Genomic DNA, 24,523 nt, shown 5'->3' with positions numbered 1-24,523 from the left:
AGCGTCTTCTTTTCAGAATGAGACGCTTGGTCCCGCCCGGCCTTTGGAACCTAAACTCAGAATGCTGGTTTATGACTCTTCTCCAGTCCCTTCTTTGCGAGTGAGGTCGAGTCGGCACGGAGCCGTCCGAGAAGAGAGCGCCTCTCCCCCGGTGCATGTCGGGGGTCCTGCGGCAGCAAAAGGAAGGGTCCCACCCCCGATCGGATGGACCTCCCAAGAATCTTCTCAATTGACACCGTGCAAGACGAGATCCCGGCTGTAGCTCAGCTCTCTTTTCGTTGCCAGGAAAGGAAGCCGAGCCGAGTTCTGTGCCGACGGGTGGGAAGCAGTAAGGACCTCTTGTAGGGACGAATCTTGGTTGTTGTGGTTAGTTGCGAAGTCACGTCCGACCCACCGCGACCCCCTGGACCACGTTCCTCCAGGCCACGTAAATTTGGGGCTCAGTTGTGGTCATGAGTCAAGAACTACCAGTGTGTGCCCTCGAGTTGGTGTGAACTCCAGAGTAGGATGATCGGAGCCTGGTCATATGGGACTTGAGTGAGAAACCTACCCAGATTTCTTCAATGATCCATTGGTCCATTTTCTTAATGGGTCCTTCTCATGTTGGTCTTTTCTCCAACATCCAAGTTCAAAAGTGTCAGCGCTTCTTACTATCCTGCTCCCTCACAGCCCACCTAACAGGGATTGTTGTTGTTGTTGTTGTTAGCTGTGAAGTTGTGTCCGACCCATCACGACCCCATGGACAACGTTCCTCCAGGCCTTCCTGTCCTCTACCATCTTCTGGAGTCCATTGAAGCTCACGCCTCCTGCTTCAGGGACTCCATCCAGCCACCTCCTTCTCTGTCGTCCCCTTCTTCTCTTGCCCTCAATCTTTCCCAGCATGAGGCTCTTCTCCAGTGAGTCCTTCCTTCTCATTAGGTGGCCAAAGTATCTGAGTTTCCATTTCAGGATCTGGCCTTCTACAGAGCAGTCAGGGTTGATCTCCTCAGATAGATAGATAGATAGATAGATAGATAGATAGATAGATAGATAGATAGATAGATAGATAGATAGATATTATTATTATTATTATTATTTATTGCATTTATATACCACCCTTTCCCTGAGGACTCAGGGCGGTTTACAGGGAGTTGTTGCTACTGGTGAAGTCGTGTCCGACCCATCGCGACCCCATGGACAACGTTCCTCCAGGCCTTCCTGTCCTCCACCATCTTCTGGAGTCCATTTAGGCTCACGCCTCCTGCTTCAGTGACTCCGTCCAGCCACCTCCTTCTCTGTCGTCCCCTTCTTGTATTGCCCTCAATCTTTCCCAGCATTAGGCTCTTCTCCAGTGAGTCCTTCCTTCTCATTAAGTGGCCAAAGTATTTGAGTTTTAGCTTCAGGATCTGGCCTTCTAAAGAGCAGTCAGGGTTGATCTCCTCCAGGACCGACCGGTTTGATCGCCTTGCAGTCCGAGGGACTCGCAGGAGTCTTCTCCAGCACCAGAGTTCAAAGGCTTCAATTCTTTGGCGCTCAGCCTTTCTTCTGGTCCACTTCTACAGTCAAGGAATACTGGTAGACTTGCGGCTTACCGGAATTTGTTTAGTGACCGTTCATAGTTATAACAGCACCAAAAAAAAGTGACTTATGTCCATTTCTCACCCTTAACCACCACTGCAGCATCCCCAGGGTCGTACCAGCTAAATCCAAGTGCTTGGCGATTGATTCATATTTATGACGGTCGCAGAGTCCCGGGCTCACGGGAACCCAAATGGCGACCTTCTGACGAAGCAGAGTCAGCGGGGCAGGGGGGGAGCCAGCTTCACTTCACCCCCGCAGCAAGTTTGGCCGTAAAGCGGGCAAAACCTCCCTTCCCTTAGTCTTGCTTAGCAATGGAAAGGTTGGGTTGCCTTGTCGTCGTAGGTCGAGGACCCCCTGTGGCCGCCTCTAAAGGGGGACGCCCCCATAGGAAAGCGGAGGCGGATTCGGACGGGGGGGCCCTCTCAGAAGAGGAGGACGGGGGGGCAGGCCTTACCTCAAGTGGCAAGAGGTTCCAAAGGTCAAGAGTTTCCGAAGATCCCCGTCTTCCTATTTCTTTGCTCGCCGTTGTTAGCTTAAGAGGGCTTTCCTCCCGGCCGGCCGCTCACCGTCCTCTCTGCCTCTGCTTCCTCCAGCTGCCTCTTACACCGACAGCTCCGATGACGAGACCTCTCCGAGGGACAAGCAGCAGAAGAGCAGCAAAGGCAGCAGCGATTTCTGCGTGAAGAACATCAAGCAGGCGGAATTTGGGCGCAGGGAGATCGAAATCGCGGAACAAGGTGAGGGAGGGAGGGCCGCTCGGCTTCCCGGGTCGAGATTTAGATCTTAGTTTGGCCTGACGTGACTTGGTGGGCCTCGATTCGTGGGCTGGAGCTTGCGGGAGGGGCCCGTGTCTTCGACCTTGTGGGCGTGGGCTGCCTATCCCACTGCGCCCCTGGGGGGGCCATAGAGCCTGTGGGGTCTAGAGGTGAAGGCACCAGGCTAGAAGAAGCTATGAGTTCTAGTCCCGCCTTAGGCAGGAAAAACAGCTGGGTGACTTTGGGCCAATCACCAGGCGATGGTGAGTTCTAGTCCCGCCTTAGGCACGGAAGCCGGCTGGGTGACTTTGCGCCCATCACCAGGAGACGGTGAGTTCTAGTCCGCCTTAGGCAGGAAAAACAGCTGGGTGACTTTGGGCCCATCACCAGGAAACGGTGAGTTCTAGTCCCGCCTTAGGCACGGAAGCTGGCTGTGTGACTTTGGGCCCATCACCAAGAGACGGTGAGTTCTAATCCTGCCTTAGGCACGGAAGCCGTCTTGAGTGACTGGGCCAATCACCAGGAGACGGTGAGTTCTAGTCCCGCCTTAGGCAGGAAAAACAGCTGGGTGACTTTGGGCCCATCACCAGGAGACGGTGAGTTCTAGTCCCACCTAGTTTTGTCTGAGGCACTAAAGACTCTCAGCTCAGCCCAGCCTCACAGGGTTGCTGTGTCAGATGGATAGAGAGATTGACAGAGACAGACAGTCAGCCAGAGAGACCCTCCTCTTTCCCCCTCTGCTCTTGCAGAAGGCTTTCCACCCGAGCACCTTCTCGACCGGTGCATGATTTTATGGCGGCTGAACTCCCAGATTACCCCCAAGACAAGACTAAAATGGAAAAAGGCATCTTGTGGTTTGGTTTTTGCAGTTCTACCCACCGTCGTCTCAGCAGGCCGTGGGAACCCGACCCTAAGCATTGTTTACGGCGGCACCACGTGGCCCCGTGTGGTTCATCGTGTTTCTTCAAAACCACCCCAAGCCCTTCCCCCCCCCCAAGCATTGCTTTATGCAGGAATGGGATTTTGGTTTTTTTTTCCAGTTCTCTCTTTGCGTTAATCTCTTGACTGTGATCAAATTGCTGAAGGACCTGCAAAAGAGATTGGCATCAAATTAATTCCCAGATTTCTCTTTTGCTGCCAAAAGCCACAAAACTGTAATCCTTCTGGCACCAGTGGGCTTCTGCTGCTCTCTCTCCCTCCCTCTCTCTCTTGCCCTCCCTCCCATGTGTCTGTCTGTCTGTCTATATCTATCTATCTATCTATCTATCTTTCTATCTATCTATCTATCTATCTATCTATCTATCTATCTATCTATCTATCTATGTATGTCTGTCTATGTCTGTCTATATCTATATCTCTATCATCTGTCTGCGTCTATCATCTATCTATCTGTATCTGTCTGTCTATATCTATCTATCATCTATCTATCTATCTATCTATCTATCTATCTATCTATCTATCTATCTATCTATCTATGTCTGTCTATGTCTATATCTATATATCTCTATCTCTATCATCTGTCTGTATCTATCTATCTATCTATCTATCTATCTATCTATCTATCTATCTATCTATCTATCTATTGTATCTAATCTCATATTTAATTGAGATGTGATGGACACCCTGGAGATTGTGGGGTCCCTGGTGCTCTCTGAGCTGGGTGGTTTTCTTGCAGATATTTCATGACCCAACTAGGTCACATCATCAGTGCTAGAAGGGGGGGGGTTGTGGAGAGGAAGAGGAGATGACTGTGGGGTCCTTGGTGCTCTTTGAGTTTGGTTGTTTTCTTGGAGACATTTCATGACCCAACTAGGTCACATTATCAAGGCTAGAAAGGAGTGGGGTTTGAGGAGGAGGAGGAGGAGGAAGACTGTGGGGTCCCTGGTGCTCTCTGAGCTGGGTGGTTTCCTTGCAGACATTTCATGACCCAACTAGGTAGCATCATCAGTGCTAGAAGGGAGTGGGGTTTGTGGAGAAAGAAAGAGGGGAAGAGGGAGATAGAAGGAATAAAGGGGAAGAGGGAGGGAGGAGGAGGACAATGACGACTTTAAGATCCTTGGTGCTCTCTGAGCTGGGTGGTTTCCTTCCAGATGTTTCCTGACCCAACTAGAGAACGTCACCAGTGCTAGAATGTGTGTGTGGGGGGGGGTGTTTGCTCTCTCTATATGAGTGACTTGCCCTTGTATATAACATCGGGCATCAACAGGCACGTAGAGATAAACTACATCTACACACCCTTGAAAACAGAAAACGAAAAGGCTACAAAGGAAGTAGACTCACCGCCCTGAGTCCTTCGGGAGAAGGGCGGTATACAAATATAATCAAATCAAATCAAATCAAATCAAACAACCAAACCATCTCCTCCCCAGCAATCAACGCCTGGAAAAGCAGAGATTAATACCGGGATTAATAGCGGGCAAACAATCAAGCAGTAAATAACATCTAATCAAGCAGCTGCCAACAACACACCCACCCACCTACACCGACAGGGCAAATCCTACATAAATAGAATTTAAGCTCCGGTGAGGGCAGACCAAGCTCATTTTTCTTCCACCTTCCTCCACTCCTTGCTGGCTGCCCTTTTCTTTTCTTTTCTTTTTAAATGCCTGGCAGGTTTTAAACCGTGGTTTCCCCGCCTTCCGCTGAACCCCTCTTTCCTTCTCTCCCCTCCCTAGAAATGCCGGCGCTCATGGCCTTGAGGAAACGCGCTCAGGGAGAGAAGCCATTGGCCGGAGCCAAGATCGTGGGCTGCACCCACATCACGGCCCAGACCGCCGTAAGTTACGCCCTGTCGGTCCCCGAGGATCTCCTTGCTCCAAAGAGGAGGAGATCGCCCAAGGGCTGGGATCCACCGAATCCAGAAATCTCGGCGGAAATCCTGCCTTCAGCTGGGCAGGATGCTCTGCTGGGTTTCTTTGCAAGAAGAAGAAAGAAAGAAAAAAAATGGCACCTTTTTTCTTTTTTTTCTTTTTTTTTCTTTTTTTTTCTTTTTTTTTCTTTTTTTTCTTTTTTTTCTTTTTTTTCTTTTCTTTTTGAAGAAAAACAAGTTTGATTGACAGTCGCCAGTTGGGCTGGGCTTTTTGTACAGGTAGTCCTCGACTTTACGACCGTCATGGATCTGGCATAATAATAATAATAATAATAATAATAATAATAATAATAATAATAATAATAATAATAATAATAATAATAATAATAATAATAATAATAATAATAATAATAATAATAAATTAAAATTAAAATTAAAATTAAAATTAAAATTAAAATTAAAATTAAAATTAAAAAACATGAAACTCAGTCAACTGAACACTCAAATGGACTGGCACTAATGGTTGACACGGGTTGCTGCCAGCATCCTAGGTATCCACCAGGTATCTCCTTAAAATGTAAGATGTTCCGAGTAGCGCAGTTTTTTTGTAGCTTTGCTGGAGTTATTGCAGGAAGCTGCAATTTCTTGGAGTATTTTGCAAATTTTGGGCTTAGTTGTCATAAGTCAAGGACTACCTGTATTATTATTATTATTATTATTATTATTATTATTATTATTATTATTATTGTTGTTGTTGTTGTTGTTGTTGTTGTTATTGTTATTGTATTATATTATTATTATTATTATTATTATTATTATTATTATTATTATTATTATTTTATTATTATTATTATTATTATTATATAAAACTTTTATTCATAAAACCTGAACCTCAGTCAACTGAACACTCAAATTGACTGGCACTGATGGTTGACACGGGTTGCTGCCAGCATCCTAGGTATCAACCAGGTCTCTCCTTAAAATGTAAGATGTTCCGAGTAGCGCAGTTTTTTGTAGCTTTGCTGGAGTTATTGCAGGAAGCTGCAATTTCTTGATGTCTTTTGCAAAGTTTTTGGACATAGTTCCCAGTGCCCCGATGACAATGGGTATCCCTGTTACACGTAGGAAGGGACCTTTGAGGTCATCTAGTCCAGGGATCCCCAACCCCCAGTCCTTCTGGATGGAAAAAACGGATCCCTTTTTCCACATTTTTGGTAGCTTCAGACGCTCCCAAAGCCAGTGATTCTCACTCGAGGACCACCCGTGTGGGCCTGAGCTCGGCTGGCAGATAAAAACCATATTAAGGTTAGTACGATATTAGCAGTTCATGAAATCCAGCAGGTGGATTGGCCGAATTGAAGAATGGGGGGGTGGGGTGTTGAGTAGCCCTGGCAATTCCCTAGCCCCCCCCAACTCCCCCTACTCAACAATTTTCCCACATGCAGGTGCTCATGGAGACCCTCAGTGCCTTGGGGGCCCAGTGCCGGTGGGCAGCTTGTAACATCTACTCCACCCTCAACGAAGTGGCAGCCGCCCTGGCGGAGAATGGTAAGGATTTGTCTTTCCTGGGGTGGGGTGGGGTGTGTGTGTCCCTAAAATAGGCTTGTGATATATATATACACACACACACACACACACACACACAAACACACACACACACACACACACAAAACGTGTTGTCTGGCTCCGTTAGCAATTCAGTGGTCTATATTAACTTTTTCAGTCTAGATCAGGGGGTCTTCCAACGTGGTCCTTTGATGACTTGTGGACTTCAACTCCCAGAATTGCCTGGCTGAGGAATTCTGGGAGTTGAAGTCCACAAGTCAACAAAGGGCCAGGTTCGAAGACCCCTGCTCTAGATCTAATATTACACCATCCAGTGTTTCCTCTCTTCTTCTGCTAGTACCTGTTTTCCCACACTTAGGCAAATACAATTCTTATTGTTATTAATAAATACACAATTGCATATCAACCTCTTTGTTACATTTTTCTCATAATATCAGCAATGCCAGCTTAAGATATCTTTTCTAACCAAAACATATCCCAATTGTATTTGCACTTAACATCCATGTGTTCAATCAGTATCCTGTTTTCGCTTTTTGAAAAAAAAATATCTTAATTTCCCATCAGTGTTCAAAATGTTTCTAATGTTGATACTTTCAAAGTAAGTTATGTTTGGGAAAGAAAAAGCTTCCCTTATTCAAATTTAAAATAAGCTTTGAGGATGCTCAGATGGAAGGGATTCAGACAGGAGCAGAAGTGTGTGTGTGTGTGTGTGTGTGTGTGTGTGTGTGTGTGTGTGAGAGAGAGAGAGAGAGAGAGAGAGAGAGAGAGAGAGAGAGAGAGAGAGAGAGAGAGAGATGGTAAGATCAATAGAAAAAAATGATGAGAGATATTACTGATAGATAGATAGATATGATATGATATTACTGATAGATAGATAGATATTTCTTACTGATAGATAGTAAGAAATAGAGAGATGGTAAGATAGTAAGAAATGAGGGAGAGATGGATAGATAGATATGATACGATAGTAAGAAATGATGAGAAATGGTAAGATAGATAGTAAGAAATGATAGATAGATAGATAGATAGATAGATAGATAGATAGATAGATAGATAGATAGATAGATATGATAGTAAGATAGATAATAAATGAATGATAGAAGAATAGATAGATAGAAATGATACGATAGATAGTAAGAAATGATGAGAGATGGTAAGATAGATAGTAAGAAAATGATAAGATAGAGATGGTAAGATAGATAGAAAGAAATGATAGATAGGTAGATAGATAGATAGATAGATAGATAGATAGATAGATAGATAGATAGATAGATAGATAGATAGATAGATAGATAGATATGATAGTAAGATAGATAATAAATGAATGATAGAAGAATAGATAGATAGCAATGATACGATAGATAGTAAGAAATGATGAGAGATGGTAAGATAGATAGTAAGAAAATGATAAGATAGAGATGGTAAGATAGATAGAAAGAAATGATAGATAGATAGATAGATAGATAGATAGATAGATAGATAGATAGATAGATAGATATGATAAGAGAGAGATGGTAAGAGATGGTAAGATAGATCGATAAAAATGATAAGAGAGAGAGATGGTAAGAGATGGTAAGATAGAGATAGATAGATAGATAGATAGATAGATAGATAGATAGATAGATAGATAGATAGATAGATAGAAATGATAAGAGAGAGAGAGAACGTCTTTTGGGTTGACAGTGATTCTTCTGCCCAGTAAAAGGAGCCCCCCCCTTTTTTTTCTCTCCCAGGTTTTCCCGTCTTCGCCTGGAAAGGGGAATCCGAGGACGATTTCTGGTGGTGCATTGACCGCTGTGTCAACGTCGAAGGCTGGCAGCCAAATATGGTGAGTGCCGGGTTGGGGGTGGGGGTGGGGGGCAAAGTCTGCCAGGTGACTGGTAGCCAAAGCGAGCATCAAGGCTGGTTCGGTCAGACTAGAAAGAAATTGGGGGGGGGGGGGAGAGGAACGACATTTGACTTATTAAAGACTTTTCCAGTCAGAAAAGATCAACCTGATTTTTTTTGGGGGGGGGGCATTTGGGAGCATCTTATTTCGTCATCCCCGAAAAGGCTTCTCATCGGAGAGCAGTAGTTCAGGCACCAGAGTTTTAAAAGTAGGAGACGGTGAGTTCTAGTCCTGCTTTAGCCGTGAAAGCCGGCTAGGGGTGTCTTTGGCCCAATCGCCAGGAGACAGTGCTGAGGGATTCTGGGAGTTGAAGTCCACCAGTCATAAAAGGGCCACGTTGGAAGAGCCCTGCGTTATGACTTTGAATGGCCACTAAACCAACTGCGGTTAAGTTGAGGATACCCTGTTGGGTATCTCTCGAGTTACTTATAAAGTAGTCAAGGCGGGATAAAAAACTTCAGGAATAAAATCATAAACCAAGTCCCCAGCAGCTAACCTAGAAACAAGGACAGATTCCCCTTGCCTGGAGCTGCATTGGCAGCGATGCTTAAATGAATTCTGTTCTCAGCACAGGGTTGGACTAGATGACCTCAGAGACCTTTCCAACTCATATGTTTCTCTCCCCCCCTCTCCCCGCCGCCCCCTATTCTCAGGTCACGGTAGATGCTTGTTCAGAGTAATGATGTCGTTAATGTGGCCATTATTTATCTTGGAGAAAATAATTGTATAATTACAGCGTGGGGCTAAAAGTGACCTCTGGGTGCCCCCCTCCCCTCAGGGCCTTTTGAGATGTGGATTATTAAGTAGGTGGGACCCATTTGGGAAGCGGGCAAGGATTGGAAAAGTTAATGAGAGTTTTTGGACAAGGCGGCCTGACCGGAACGCAATGTTCTCATGGGACTGGGCCAAAACGTTGACTCCTGCTGGGTGCAAATTCAATGAGATGTTCATGCTTCTTCCCGGAGAAATGGCAGACTCAAGAGTTAGAGGGGTGGGTTTCCTCGTCGCTCGTGGGGGAAAGAGGGTGGCCAGAACACAACGGAGCAACACAACTTAAGTTTCAGTAGAAGAAAATATTGTAGCTCAGGGTTCAACTGTGGGGTCCTTGGTGCTCCCTCAACTGGGTGGTTTTTCTTGCAGACGTTTCACTGCCCAACTAGGTAACGTCATCAGTGCTAGAAGGGAGTGGGGTTTGTGGAGAGGAGGAGGAGGACCACCGTGGGGTCCTTAGTGCTCTCTGAGCTGGGTGGTTTCCTTGCAGACGTTTTGTTACCCAACTAGGTAACATCATCAGTGTTAGAAGCGAGTGGAGGAGGAGGAGGAGGACTGTGGGGTCCCTGGTGCTCTGAGCTGGGTGATTTTCTTGCAGACGTTTCATGACCCAACTAGGTTATATCATCAGGGCTAGAAGGGAGGGGGGTTTGACGAGGAGGAGAAGGAGGAAGTAAAAGACTGTGGGGGTCCTGGGTGCTCTCTGAGCTGGGTGGTTTCCTTGCAGACATTTCATGACCCAACTAGGGAACGTCATCAGGGCTAGAAGGGAGGAGGAGGAAGGACTGTGAGGTCCCTGGTGGTCTCTGAGCTTGATAGTTGCCTTGCAGACGTTTTGTTACCCAACTAGGTAACATCATCAGTGTTAGAAGGGAGTGGAGGAGGAGGACTGTCGGGTCCTCGATGCTCTCTGAGTTTGGTTGTTTTCTTGCAGAGGTTTCATGACCCAACTAGGGAACATCATCAGTGCTGGAAGGGAGGGGGTTGTTGTGGAGAGGAGGAGGAGGAGGAGGAGGACGGGAGGGAGGACTGTGGGGTCCTTGGTGCTCTCTGAGCTTGGTGGTTTTCTTGGAGACATTTCATGACCCAACTAGGTCACGTCATCAGTGCTACGAGGGAAGTGGGGTTTGCAGAGTGGAGAAGAACCAATGAACCTTGATTGTCAAAGTACAACCATGTATACATTGATTGACTCAGTCTCCCTTCATGGGCCGCCCTCCCCCCCCCCCCCCATGAGCTCGGTGGCTTTCTTGTAGACGTTTCTTGACCCAATACGGTCACATTCTCAATGTGAGTGGCCAACTCCACACTCCTCTGTACTGGTGACGTTACCTAGCTGGGTCGCGAAACGTCTGCAAGAAAGCTTACCGAGCTCCAAAAGCCCCCGAGGATGCCACCCAAGCAGGTTTACCGGCCCGTTGAGATCGGATCCTGTCAGCTGCAGACGTGCATCAAGACGGAGGCCCCGAAATCAAGTCGTGGCTCTTGTGCTGGCTAAAGGACACACACCCCCATGCACACACACACACAAACACACTTCCTCCTCCTCCTCCAGGAACTAGCGAATTTAGCTTGCGCTCAAGGGTTTCTCCTTTCCCAGAAAAAAAGATGGAGAAAAGCTGGCCACAAACTGCCACTCTAGCTTATTAGGGCACTTCAAGAAGGACAAGGGGATTATACAACATTCTTAATTAACTGGAGATTAATGAGCTGGAGACTTGAGTGCGAGGGAGGGGAGGTGGAAACGGGGGTTGCTGGGCACTGTTTATGCCAGGCCCGTAATCCGTTGAGTGAAAAAGCCAACGTGATATGAGCACAGGAATTGGGGCCTGTTTCCCTAAGTCAGGGGTAGGCAACCTCGGCTCTTTTACGACTGGTGGACTACAACTCCCAGAATTCCTGAGCCAGCTATGCCGAGGGGAAAGGGGGAGGTTTCCAAGCTGAGCCAGGCTGGCTCAGGAATTCTGGGAGTTGGTGTCCACGAGTCATGAAGGGGCCATAGTTCCCCCATGCTGGCTGAGGAATTCTGGGAGTTGAAGTCCACGAGTCATGAGGGGGCCATAGTTCCCCCATGCTGGCTGAGGAATTCTGGGAGTTGAAGTCCACGAGTCATGAAGGGGCCATAGTTCCCCCATGCTGGCTCAGGAATTCTGGGAGTTGAAGTCCACGAGTCATGAAGGGGCCATAATTCCCCCATGCTGGCTGAGGAATTCTGGGAGTTGAAGTCCATGAGTCATGACGTGGCCATAGTTTCCCCCATGCTGGCTGAGGAATTCTGGGAGTTGAAGTTCACGAGTCATAAAAGAGCCGAGGTTGCCTACCCCTGCCCTAAGTGGAGCTTTACGGATTGTTCCATCCCAACCAAAAGGCCTCTAAAGTGTCTCTCAGCCTTGGCAATTGGAATATGGGTGGACTTCAACTCCCAGAATTCCCCAGCCAGCTTAAAGTTTAAAGTTCCCAAGGTTGGGAGACACTGCTTGAAATTGGGGCTCTCCAAACTTGGCAACTTTTTAAGACTTGTGGACTTCGACTCCTAGGATTCCTCAGCCAGCTTGTACGGTCAGTTGTGGTCGTAAATTGAGGACTGCCTGTATTATTCTCATTTAATCACCCACCCCTGGGGGTTGGACTAGAACAGGGGTTTTCACACTTGGCCCTTTTGTGACTTGTGGACTTCAACTCCCAGAATTCCTCAGCTGGGCGTCCAAGTCATAAAAGGGCCAAGTTTGAAGACCCGTGAAATGGAATAGGGTTTCCTGCCTGAGCAGGGGGTTGGACTAGATGACCTCCAAGGTCTCTTCCAACAACAACAACATCATTATCATTATTATTATTATCCACATCTTCCTATCCCAGGTCCTTGGGAAGGACTCAATAGGTAGACAAAAATGTCAAATCCAGTCTGAACATCTGGCTGGGTATGCGATGAGTAGTAGTAGTAGTAGTAGTAGTAGTAGTAATAACAACAGCAGCAGCAGCTAAACTAATCCACTGGGCATTGTGTAAAAAATACGACTTGCCTGCGCCCGAAAAGTCGTGGGAACATAGGGTGGAAAAAGTTGTGGAGAATGAGAGGGTGAAGATCTCGTGGGACTCCCGAATACAGACAGGTCGCCGTTTGGAACGCAGCAGGCCAGATATCGCAGTCCTAGAGAACCGAAGCGTCCAGCTGATTGATATCGCTGTACCAGGAGATGCCAGAGTCGAAGAAAACGAACTGGAAAAAATTACGAAATACCGCAACCTGGCCATCAAAACTGCGCGATTATGGATGAAATGCGTAACAGGGATACCCATTGTCATTGGGGCACTGGGAACTAGGTCCAAAAACTTTGCAAAACACATCAAGAAACTGCAGCTTCCTGCAATAACTCCAGCAAAGCTACAAAAAAACTGCGCTACTCGGAACATCTTACATTTTAAGGAGAGACCTGGTGGATACCTAGGATGCTGGCAGCAACCCGTGTCAGCCATTGGTGCCAGTCCGTTTGAGTGTTCAGTTGACTGAGGTTCAGGTTTTATGAATAAAAGTTTTAGAAATAATTCAAGGTGGTTGTCCTAACCACCCAGCCACATTTCCCTGTAGCCAACATCATTTTTGTCTTGCAGATCCTGGACGACGGTGGGGACCTGACACACTGGATCTACAAGAAGTATCCCAACATGTTCAAGAAAATCAAAGGCATAGTAGAAGAGAGCGTCACAGGGGTCCACAGGTAATATATTTGAGATGAGGCAGCCACTGTTTGCTTGAGATCTTCGTTTGGTAGAACCAGAGCTGAGTCGGAGGAGGGCGAGGTGAAGGGAGCTCTTTTCGGGAGATGCTGGCTTGATGCTAGTTTGACGCGAATCAGAATTTCTCATCCTTGGGACAACCATCTCATCCTAACTTCACCCTCTCAGACAGACAAGGACGATTGTCCATTCCGATCGAACGATAAATGCAGGCAGTTCAGGAGCTGTGGGTGCTCCATCACTGGAGGCTTTCAAGAAGAGAGCCATTTGTCCGAAAAGGTATAGGGCAGGGGTCTTCAAACTTGGCCCTTGGACGACCTGTGGACTTCAACTCCCAGAATTCCTCAGCCAGCGTGCCTGGCTGAGGAATTCTGGGAGTTGAAGTCCACAAGCAGGGGTTTTCAAACTTGGCCCTTGGACGACCTGTGGACTTCAACTCCCAGAATTCCCCAGTCAGCGTGCCTGGCTGAGGAATTCTGGGAGTTGAACCCCACAAGCAGGGATCTTCAAACTTGGCCCTTGGACGACTTGTGGACTTCAACTCCCAGAATTCCTCAGCCAGCGTGCCTGGCTGAGGAATTCTGGGAGTTGAAGTCCACAAGCAGGGGTTTTCAAACTTGGCCCTTGGACGACCTGTGGACTTCAACTCCCAGAATTCCCCAGTCAGCGTGCCTGGCTGAGGAATTCTGGGAGTTGAACCCCACAAGCAGGGATCTTCAAACTTGGCCCTTGGACGACTTAAAGTCCACAAGTCGTCCAAGGGCCAAGTTTGAAGACCCCTGGTATAGTGTCTCCTGCCTGAGCAGGGGGTTAGACTAGAAGACCTCCGAGGTCCCTCCCAGGTTCTATTCTGATTGAATTGAATTGAAAACTTTATAAAGAAAGAAGCCTAGGTTACAACATCAGGCTTAAAACTGCTCACAGGTAGTCCTTGGTTTACAGCCCAGAATAATCTGTCGCTAAGCGAAACGGTTGCCACGCGAATTTTGCTCCATTTCCCAACCTTTCTTGCCACCATTGCTAAGCCAATCGCTGCGGTTGTTCAGTCAGTCACACGGTCGTTAAGTGAATCCGGCTTCCTCCCCCCCCCCCCCCCATTGACTTTGCTTGTCAGGAGGTCGCCAAAGGGGATCGTGTGGCACACACACCCCTCCCCCCCGGGACGCTGCGACCGTCAGAAATACGAGTCAGTTGAATTTTGATCCACATGACCCACAAGGACGCTGCAGCGGTGGTTAGTATGGGAAACGGTCAGACATCACCTTTTTTTTCAGTGCCGTCGCAACTTGAAACCGTCACCGTGCGTTGTAAGTCGAGGACCGCCTGTATTGGCAACGCTTTGCGCTCCTTTGTGGGTTGTTGTTTTTTTAAAAAAAAAAAAATAATTAAATCCATTCTCTGCTTTGAGAGTCGACGTGCAGCCTAAAGGGGAGACTCCCCCGGACCAGGTGTGGACCCCCCCTTCTCCCGATTGTGCTTTTCAACTTGTTTGGCAGGTTGTACCAGCTCTCGAAGGCCGGCAAGCTGTGCGTCCCCGCCATGAACGTCAACGATTCGGTCACCAAGCAGAAGTTTGACAACTTGTACTGTTGCCGAGAGTCTATTCTGGATGGGTAGGTCGGTCTGCTGCTGCTGCGGTGGAAGACTTTGGACGTTGTGGGTGCTCCATCGCTGGAGGCTTTTAGGAAGAGACTGGACAGCCACGTTTCCGAAACGGCATCCGGCTTCCTGCTTCAGCAGGGGGCTGGACTAGAAGACCTCCAAGGTCCCTTCCAGCTCTGTGATTCTATAGGAAGGAAGGAAGGAAGGAAGGAAGGAAGGAAGGAAGGAAGGAAGGAAGGAAGGAAGGAAGCAGGGAGGGAGGGAGGGAGGGATTGGACAGCCATGTGTCTGAAATGGCATCAGGCTTCCTGCTTCAGGGGGCTGGACTAGATGACCTCCAAGGTCCCTTCCATCTCTGTAATTCTATAGATAGGAAGGAAGGAAGGAAGGAAGGAGGGAGGGAGGGAGGGAGGGAGGGAGGGAGGGAGGGATTGGACAGCCATGTGTCTGAAATGGCATCAGGCTTCCTGCTTCAGGGGGCTGGACTAGATGACCTCCAAGGTCCCTTCCAGCTCTGTGATTCTGTAGGAAGGAAGGAAAGGAGGGAGGGAGGAAGGGAGGGAGGAGAGAGGGATGAAAGGATTGGACAGCCATGTGTCCTATACGGCATCAGGCTTCCTGCTTCAGGGGGCTGGACTAGAAGACCTCCAAGGTCCCTTCCATCTGTGATTCTATAGGAAGGAAGGAAGGAAAGGAGGGAGGGAGGGATTGATTGATTGATTGGACAGCCACATGTCCGAAATGGCATCGGGCTTCCTGCTTGAGCAGGAGGGATGGACTAGAAGACCTCCGGGCTCCCTTCCAGTTCTATTCTGATCGACCGGCCTTAGAAACAACGGAGGTCCCAAATGCCCGAAAGGCTCGGCCCTGATAAAACCGAGGACCGGAAACTGGAGCAGTGTCCCCGCTCCGTCCCCCGTGGGACCCGGGCTGAAAAGGGAGAAGGGGGGGGCGGTCGCTCTTTCGCCTGCCTCCTTCGCCTCGTTTTTCCCGGCGTCCGCTAAAAATAGGCGGAAATGTAGGGCAGGGTTGCAGCAGGGCCGGAGCCCAAGCCAGTGAACTGAAAAAGGGGGAAGTGCACTCACTCTTCTGCAAATCCATTCGGGGTGGAGGGGGGATTAGGGTGGGGCTTCCCACAGATCACCTGGATCAGAAGCCAGGCTGAGCTCTCTTAGCAGAGCCGGGGTGGGGGGCTGCGAGACAAGGGTGGAATTGTAAGCCAAATTTTTTTTTTATTTTTTATTTTAATCTCATTTATATCCCACCCTTCTCCGAAGACTCAGGGCAGCTTACAATCTAAAGCACAAATCAATGTGCTTAGCAATAGCCTTCATTCTATGTATATGCCTGCTTATTAGGGCTTTCACACACACACCCCAAGCGGCATTATTACAAAGTCAGCTTAATTGCCCCCAACAATCTGGGTCCTCATTTTACCTACCTCGGAAGGATGGAAGGCTGAGTCAACCTTGAGCCTGGTGGGACTCGAACCTGCACTAATTGCAGGCAGCTGGTGTTACTTAAGGAGGCATTAGCCCACTGCGCCACCAAGGCTCTGGGTTGGACTAGAAGACCTCCAAGGTTCCTTTTTTTTAAAATCCCATTTATATCCCGCCCTTCTCCGAAGACTCAGGGCAGCTTACAAGCTTAGCAGTAGCCTTCATTCTATGTATATGCCTGCTTATTAGGGCTTTCATACACCCCCCAAGCGGCATTATTACAAAGTCAGCTTATTGCCCCCAACAATCTGGGTCCTCATTTTACCTACCTGGGAAGGATGGAAGGCTGAGTCAATAAAAGAGAAGCGACTGAAAGTTTTATGCAAAGAATCGGAAGAAAGAGGAATAGTCCTGAAGGCAGCGGATTAGTGGGAGGCTAAGTTTGGTTCGGGGTTTGGGGGTTTTTTTTGTGTTGTGTGTTGTTGTTTTTTTACACTTTTAGATCCTGCGGCTTTGTAAGAGGCAACGGGCACCGGCTGTTGGAAGTTTCAACTGAAGTTTTAAGTTTAAATTTTAAGGGAAAGTTAAGCTTCCTGTTCCTTGTACTGTAACTGCAGTTCGATCCTTTTTTTTTTCTTCCTCTCCTGGCCCGGATTCCTCATTGTACAGCTCCAGTTGTCTCTAGAAATGGCCTTATTTCTAGCTTGGGGTGTGTGTGTGTGTGTGTGTGTGTGTCCCTGGTGCTCTCTGAGCTGGGTGGTTTCCTTGCAGGCGTTTCATGACCCAACTAGGGAACATCATCAGGGCTAGAAAGGAGAAGGAAAGGAAAGGAAGGAAGGAAGGAAGGAAGGAAGGAAGGAAGGAAGGAAGGAAGGAAGGAAGGAAGGAAGGAAAGGAAAGGAAGGAGGGAGGAAGGAAGGAAGGAAGGAAGGAAGGAAGGGAGGGAGGAAGGAAAGGAAGGAGGAAGGGAGGGAGGAAGGAAGGAAGGAAAGGAAGGAGGGAGGGAGGGAGGAAGGAAGGAAGGAAGGAAGGAAGGAAGGAAGGAAGGAAGGAAGGACTGTGGGGTCCCTGGTGCTCTCTGAGCTGGGTGGTTTTCTTGCAGGCGTTTCATGACCCAACTAGGGAACATCATCAGTGCTAGAAGGGAGTGGAAAGGAGAAGGAAGGAAGGAAGGAAGGAAGGAAGGAAGGAAGGAAGGAAGGAAGGAAGGAGAAGAAGGACTGTGGGGTCCTTGGTGTTCTCTGAGCTTGGTTGTTTCTTGCAGATATTTCATTACCAAACTAGGGAACATCATCAGGGCTAGAAGGGAATGAGGTTTGTAGGGAGGAGGAGGAGGAGGAGGAGGAGGAAGACTGTGGGGTCCTTGTTGCTCTCTGAACTTGGTGGTTTCCTTGCACACGTTTTGTGACCCAACTAGGGAACATCATCAGGGCTAGAACGGAGTGGAAAGGAGAAGGAAGGAAGGAAGGAAGGAAGGAAGGAAGGAAGGAAGGAAGGAAGGAAGGAAGGAAGGAAGGAAAGAGAAGAACTGTGGGGTCCCTGGTGCCCTCTGAGCTGGGTGGTTTTCTTGCAGACGTTTCATGACCCAACTAGGGAACATCCTCAGGGCTAGGAGGGGAGTGAGGTTTGCTCACACCTCAAAAGCAGGTTCCCCTTAGCTAGACCCATGCAGATCACACCCTGCAGAGATCCGACTGGATGTTTCAGTCTCTCCTGCGGTCCGTCAGGAAATGGGGGCAGAGTGCAGAAGCCTCCCCGTCTCTACTCCAGGCAGCCTCCGCACCTGAGCCGCAAATCCCAGCTCCGCAGCCTTTCTGCAGCGGGAATGTCCTCGCCTTCGCCTTCCGCCGTCTCTCCTTTGTGCCAAACCTGCTACCAAAATTGGCCTTCCCATTAAAACCCTTGGCGCTGGTCTTAAAACCTCACTTCCGGCTCTGGCAATTCCCGCAATTGACGCACTCGGAAGTCTTTCACGTGGGTGCCGCCGTTTCCTCGACGTCCCCCCTGGAGTCACGCCTGGACTTGTCTTTTCCTCCCCAGCCTCAAAAGGACCACCGACATGATGTTCGGAGGGAAGCAGGTGGTCGTCTGCGGCTACGGGGAGGTAAGCCTGGACCGTTTGCCCTCCAGATTATGGGATGGCGAGGGGGCCAGCAGCAGCTTCTCTGGGCCAAATTCTCCTCCTCTGGGGAGCCGCAGGCCTGTCCTGGAAAAGGAACGTCTGAATTCCCCCCTGGGGGTCCAGGAGTCCATGGCAACATCGCGGTATCTGGACTTCAACTCCCAGAATGCCCCAGCCATCGTTGGTTGGTTGGTTGGTTGATTCCTTCCTTCTCACCTTTGTTCCTCCCTCCCTCCCTCCCTCTTTCTCCTTCCTTCCTTCCTTCCTCCCTTTCTCTGTCCTTTCTTCCTCCCTCCCTCCCTCCATTTTTTCTTCCTTCTTTCATTCCTCTTTCTCCTTCCTTCCCTCCCTCCCTTTGTCCCCCCTCCCTCCCTCCCTCCCTCCCTTTCTTTTCTTGTCTTGTATCTCTCTCCCCCTCCTTCTCTCCTTCTCTCTCTTTCCCTTCCCTTCCCCCTTTCTTTTCTCCTCCTGTATCTCTTTCTTCCCCTCCTCCTTTTCTCTTCCCCTTCCCTCTTTCCCCTCCCTCCCTCCCTGCTGGCTGGGATGATTATGGGAGCTGACATCCACATAGCTAGGAGTGGGAAACGCCGCTCTCCGCGAGGGCTCCAGGACTCTCTTCCAGCTCATCTGGCTTCCCTCCGTGCCCCGAAAAACTCATTTTTTTTTCACCTCTTTCTTCTGCAGAAAAACTTGCAAGCCCCCCCCCCCACACCCCCCTTCTCTTTCCCGCTGGGCATTTTTGTCAATTAACAGACCCACTGCTGCCCTGCCTGGACTATCTTGGGCAGACCAGGAAAAAAGAGAGAGCGGGGAGGGGGAGAGACGGTCCCATTTTAGCCAATTCTGGACTCCGGCGTAGCTGCCAAGGGCCGGGGGGGGGGGTCCCAGGCAACACCTGCCGCCCATTTCTCCCGCCTCCTTCCTGACCTCCTCCTCCTCTCCCAGGTGGGCAAAGGCTGCTGCGCTGCCCTGAAGGCCATGGGCTCCATTGTCTACGTGACCGAGATCGACCCCATTTGTGCTCTGCAAGCCTGGTAAGGACGGAGAGGCAGGGGGTTGGACTAGAGGACCTCCCAGGGTCCCTGTTGAGTCCGTGATTGCCCTCTCGCGGCCGGTGCCCCTTTGCCCCTCCTAGGCTGGCCAGGACTCAGGAACGGCCAGCGGAGTGACAGACGGCGGCAAGTTGGGGAGGGTGAAAGGACTGGGGGGACGGGGGTCTCCCTTGGGGGGCTCTCAGCCCAGGGGTCCCATTTCAGCTGCAGCTTTGAGGAGGGCCCAAGTTGGGCTTTGCACGTGGCCGGTGGAGCCCTCTTGCCTGCTGAGGAAAGGGCCTATTTGTGTATTTACGTGCACATACGTTTATGTATAAATAGGTACGTATACATATTTAATAATAATAAAGTTGGAAGGGACCTTGGAGGTCATCTAGCCCAACTCCCTGCTCAGGCAGGAAACCCTGTGCTTAGTGTATATCGGAGGGGGTGGCCCTTTGAGAGCTGTATGCCACAAAATTTCATTTTAATGTATGCCAATTAGTGTACATTCAAAGTGACAATGAAGTTATTATTCTATTCTACTCCGTTCCGTGCTATTTTTCTATTCTATTCTGTTCTGTTTGTTCCGTTATTCTGTATTTCTATTCTATTCTATTCATTCCCTATTCTATTCTATTCTATTCTATTCTATTCTATTCTATTCTATTCTATTCTATTCTATTCTATTCTATTCTATTCTATTCTATTCTATTCTATTCTATTCTATTCTATTCCATTCCAAATTCTGTTCTGTTCTCTGTTCTGTTCTATTCTACCCTCTATTCCATTCCAATCCAAGAGCTCCCTGGAAATGCTAAAGAACCCAGAGGGTCTCCAGATACCACCCTGGCCTCGCTTAACGGCCCCATTCCCAGCTCTCCCTGATGCAGCCATTAAAGAAATGTGCAGGTCATTAAGTGGAGCACAGCTCTGGCTCAGCCATTTCAGCCTCACACGCCTGCCTCTCGCTGGTGCCCGGCCTCGGGTTGCAAAGGGGGATCCTTAGATTGGGGTGATTTTTCGGGTGACCGGTCTGTGAATCTCGGGGTTCACTTTTTCTCCCTTCTCCCCAGCATGGATGGCTTCCGTCTCGTGAAACTCAGCGAAGTGATTCGGCACGTCGACATCGTGATCACCTGCACAGGTACTCCCATTTTGGGGGGTGGGGGTGGAGGTGTGGCATTCCCAGAGCTATGTATTTTATTTATTGGTGTATTGGCTGGATTGACAACTCCGTAATTATTCTCTGTTTCGTTTTACAGGCAACAAAAACGTCGTAACTAGAGAACATCTGGATAGGATGAAGAACGGTTGCATTGTTTGTAACATGGGACATTCCAACACAGAAATCGATGTGGTAAGATGTAGCTTCCTCCCTCCCTCCCTCCTTTCTTCCTTCTTCCTTCCTTCCTTCTTTCCTTCCTTCTTCCTTCCTTCCTTCCCTGTCTCCTTCCCTCCCTCCCTCCCTTTGTTTCCTTCCCTCCCTCCCTCCTTTCTTCCTTCTTTCCTTCCCTCCCTCTCTGTCTCCTTCCGTCTTTGTCTCCTTCCCTCCCTCCCTCCCTCCCTCTTTGTCTCCTTTCTTCCTTCTTTCCTTCCTCCCTTCCCTCCCTCCCTCTTTCTTCCTTCTTTCCTTCCCTCCCTCCCTCCCTCTTTCTTCCTTCTTTCCTTCCTTCCTTCCTTCCTTCCTCCCTCCCTTTCTTCCTTCTTTTTCTTCTTTCCCTCCCTCCCTCCCTGTCTCCTTCCTTCCTTCCCTCCCTCCCTCTTTCTTCCTTCTTTCCTTCCTTCCCTCCCTCCCTTGACGTGTTTGCTGCTCACGGTGGTTGGAAGACAGTATTGCAGGCAAACTCTGCCCACAGCAGGCTCAAGGTCGACTCAGCCTTCCATCCTTCCGAGGGCCGTCAAATGAGGACCCAGATTGTTGGGGAGCAAGAGGCTGACTCTGTAAACCGCTTAAGGGCTGTCAAGAACCGTGAAGCGGTATATAAGTCTAAGGGCTATTCTCCCCCCCCTCCCTCCCTCCCTCCAAAGAGAGCCACCCCCCAACCCCCCCAAGTGGCACCTTGCAGTGTACCAGGCTGTTCCCTCAGACAGGAAAATCCTTAAAGCCTTGTTTCTCAACTTCTGCAACTTCCTGACCGGGGAATTCTGGGAGTCAAAAGTCCACACAGCTTAAAACTGGCTTAACTACCGAGAAGCAGAGTTGGCGCAACCTCGAACAATTTCCATGCCGGGCTGTGAACATTCAGCCGCTGCTCCCCTGCCGCCCTGCCTGGGTCTGGGCTGCTTTGAAATCCCCCCCCCTCCCCTGCCGTTGTCTTGCAGGCCAGCCTGCGGACCCCAGAGCTGACTTGGGAGCGGGTGAGGTCTCAGGTCGACCACGTCATTTGGCCGGATGGGAAGAGAATCGTCCTGCTGGCTGAAGTAAGTCAGCCTCTCCCCAGCCCGGGGGAGGGGGGAAGAACGCGATTGTCTGGAGGGGTGGGCAGGTTCCCGTGCAGCTCTGGGACTCCAAAGGGTCCCTCTTCCTGATCCTCACTTTGGAGGGGTCAAGACGTGGGGTGGGGCGCGTTGGGTGTCAATCTGGGTGCTGGCAACCGCTCCCCTCTCTCTTCCCCCCCCCAGGGACGCCTCTTGAACCTGAGTTGCTCCACCGTGCCAACCTTTGTGCTGTCCATCACAGCCACCACTCAGGTGAGCCAGACGGGCAGGCGAGCTTTGCCAATCCGCGACCCGGCTCTGGGTGTGGACTAATTAAGGTCTCAACACAATATTGGTTTCTTTAGTTATTTACTGTAGCTCAGGATTCAACTGGGGGGAGGGGGGGTCCCTTGGTGCTCTCTGATCTTGGCGGTTTTCTTGCAGACGTTTCAAGACCCAACTAGGGAACATCATCAGTGCTAGAAAGGAGGGGGGTTTGCAGAGGAAGAGGAGAAGGAGGACTTAGGGGTCCTTGGAATGCTCTCTGAGCTGGGTGGTTTTCTTGCAGGCATCTCATGACCCAACTAGGGAACACCATCAGGGATGGAAGGGAGTGAAGAGGAGGAGAAGGAAGGGAGGGGAGGGGGAGGAAGACTGGGGCATCCTTGGTGCTCTCCAAGCTTGGCGGTTTTCTTGCAGACGTTTCAGGACCCAACTAGGGAACATCATCAGGGCTAGAAGGGAGGGGGGTTTGTGGAGAGAAGGAGGAGGAGGAAGAGGAGGAAGAGGACTGTGGGGTCCTTGGTGCTCTCCAAGCTTGGTGGTTTTCTTGCAGACGTTTCAGGACCCAACTAGGGAACATCATCAGGGCTAGAAGTGAGGGAGGCCCAAAAGGAAACAAAAAGACCTAAACATCTCCTCACCGTTAACGAGCATCCAGATAAGCAAGGATTAACAGCGAGAGTTCATCCTAGACTAACCCTCAAGAAATAAGCAGTAACCCAATCAAGGAACTGCACACGGAGACAAATAAAACAGTAAACCACAGCCAAAGAACAACCCTGCTTACCTTTTTGATTGTCTCTTTTGAATGGCGTGTAGACGTCGTTGATCTCTGTGTGCCCGTTGGTCGCCGATTGGTTTGAATGCCCGGCATCCAGGAATTCTCTTTATCATTTTTATGGACTTGGCTTGATTTAGGATGCTCAGAGTTCCCCAGCTGAAATTGTGGTGAATTCTGTCCGTGTGAAATTAAAAGAGTTTTCAGCCTGGCTGCTACTTGGTGTCCATGGATCAAAGAGGAGGCTCTTTGCCGGACAGTAAGCAGAACAGATGGGATGGAGGAGGAGGAACAGCAGGTCCTGGACTTGTTCTGGCTTTTACAAAATCCAGTTCTTTTAGCTTTCAGACATCCGTGTGGGCGAGATCCAGCCTCTGCTTCTTTGCTTATCTTCTGCTTATCTTATCTCGCCACTCTTGCTCTGCTGGTGTGTGTCACTCAAAGTTCTTTGTGGTTTGCAGGCGCTGGCCTTGATAGAGCTGTACAACGCCCCGGAGGGCCGTTACAAGCAGGATGTGTATCTCCTGCCCAAGAAAATGGGTAAGTGGGGGTGGGCACAGGACTCCCCCTTGGGAAGACCTCCGTACAAATACCACGCTCTTGGACAGGTGAGGGAGATTGCCTCTCTCTCTGTGTGTGTGTGTGTTCTTGGGTGTGTGTTGGTGTGTTCTTGGGTGTGTGTTGGTGCGACAAGGAGCTTGGTTGGGGCTTAGGCTGCCCTGCCCCTTCTCACCAGCCTCTTTCCCCTCTTGCAGACGAGTACGTGGCGAGCCTCCACCTGCCCACCTTCGACGCCCACCTGACGGAGCTTTCCGACGAGCAGGCGAAATACTTGGGGCTGAACAAAAACGGGCCTTTTAAACCGAACTATTACAGGTACTTTTCCTCTTGAGGTCAATAGGAGTAATATTCTTGGATTTTACAAATAGCACACTTTTTTAAAAAAAAAGAAGAAAGAAAGAAAGAAAGAAAGAAAGAAAGAAAGAAAGAAAGAAAGAAAGAAAGAGGAAATCCCCAAGATAAACTGACAATCCCAAAAAAAGATAAAGACGAAAGAGAAAGTGATAAGAATTACAGACTTTACGACGGTTCATTCATTTAGTGACCATTCAAAGTTACGGCGGTGCTAGAAAAAGGGACTTAGGACCGTTTCTCCACACTTAACGACCGTTGATCACGTGATCAAAAATCAAGACACTTGGCAACTGACTCGTATTTATGACGGTTGCAGTGTCCCGGGGTCACGCGATCCCCTTTTGCGACCTTCTGACAAGCAAGTCAAGGGGGGGGGGGAAGCTGGATTTGCTTAGCGACCGTGCGACTAACTTAACAACGGCAGTGATTCCCTTAAGGGCTGTGGCAGGAAAGGTCATAGAATGGACCCAAACCCATTTTAAAAAAAGTCTCACTTAACCAGAGAAAGTTGGGGCTTAATTTTGGTCGCTAAGTCGAGGACCGCCTGTAGAATTTGCCAAAAAGAGAAAAGAAAGGAAGAAAAAAGAAAAATACGTACGAAGAATTGATTTCAGCTTTTTTCTTCCGGGATATGAAAAGGCCATTACGTTCAATTCTTAGTTTTAAGGTGGTCCTCAACTTAACAGCTGTTCATTTAGCGACTGTTTGACGTTACGACACGCTGAAAGGTGTAACTTACAGAACCGCTTTCCTTACTTAACCACCGTCGCTACATCCTCACGGTCACACGATCCAAATTGGGGCAGCTGGCAACCAGCACGCACTGACCGCTGTTGCAAAGTCCCGGGG

The 24,523-nt window shown here is 49.1% G+C and overlaps 1 protein-coding gene across 2 annotated transcripts in view; it reads left to right on the top strand.

Moving 5' to 3' along the window:
• AHCYL2 (adenosylhomocysteinase like 2) overlaps positions 1-24,523 on the top strand; it is a 34,782-nt gene that overhangs the window by 9,780 nt on the left and 479 nt on the right. Inside the window, exons 2-15 of one of the 2 annotated variants that reach the window (XM_081331469.1) lie at positions 2,154-2,297; positions 4,991-5,091; positions 6,570-6,672; positions 8,424-8,518; positions 12,959-13,065; positions 14,581-14,697; positions 18,166-18,229; positions 19,193-19,281; positions 20,355-20,425; positions 20,544-20,638; positions 21,604-21,702; positions 21,904-21,972; positions 23,221-23,299; positions 23,515-23,635. In XM_081331469.1, coding sequence (XP_081187595.1) covers positions 4,993-5,091; positions 6,570-6,672; positions 8,424-8,518; positions 12,959-13,065; positions 14,581-14,697; positions 18,166-18,229; positions 19,193-19,281; positions 20,355-20,425; positions 20,544-20,638; positions 21,604-21,702; positions 21,904-21,972; positions 23,221-23,299; positions 23,515-23,635 — 1,208 coding nt within the window. In that variant the 5' untranslated portion in view covers positions 2,154-2,297; positions 4,991-4,992. Of the gene's footprint in view, positions 1-2,153; positions 2,298-4,990; positions 5,092-6,569; positions 6,673-8,423; positions 8,519-12,958; positions 13,066-14,580; positions 14,698-16,794; positions 16,959-18,165; positions 18,230-19,192; positions 19,282-20,354; positions 20,426-20,543; positions 20,639-21,603; positions 21,703-21,903; positions 21,973-23,220; positions 23,300-23,514; positions 23,636-24,523 lie in introns of those variants that run through there. The other variant, XM_081331470.1, reaches the window with a different exon arrangement.

This window comes from Vipera berus, assembly GCF_964194415.1.
Source record: "Vipera berus genome assembly, chromosome: 6".
NCBI classification, from domain to species: domain Eukaryota; kingdom Metazoa; phylum Chordata; class Lepidosauria; order Squamata; family Viperidae; genus Vipera; species Vipera berus.
This window is presented reverse-complemented; position numbering and strand designations above follow the sequence as displayed.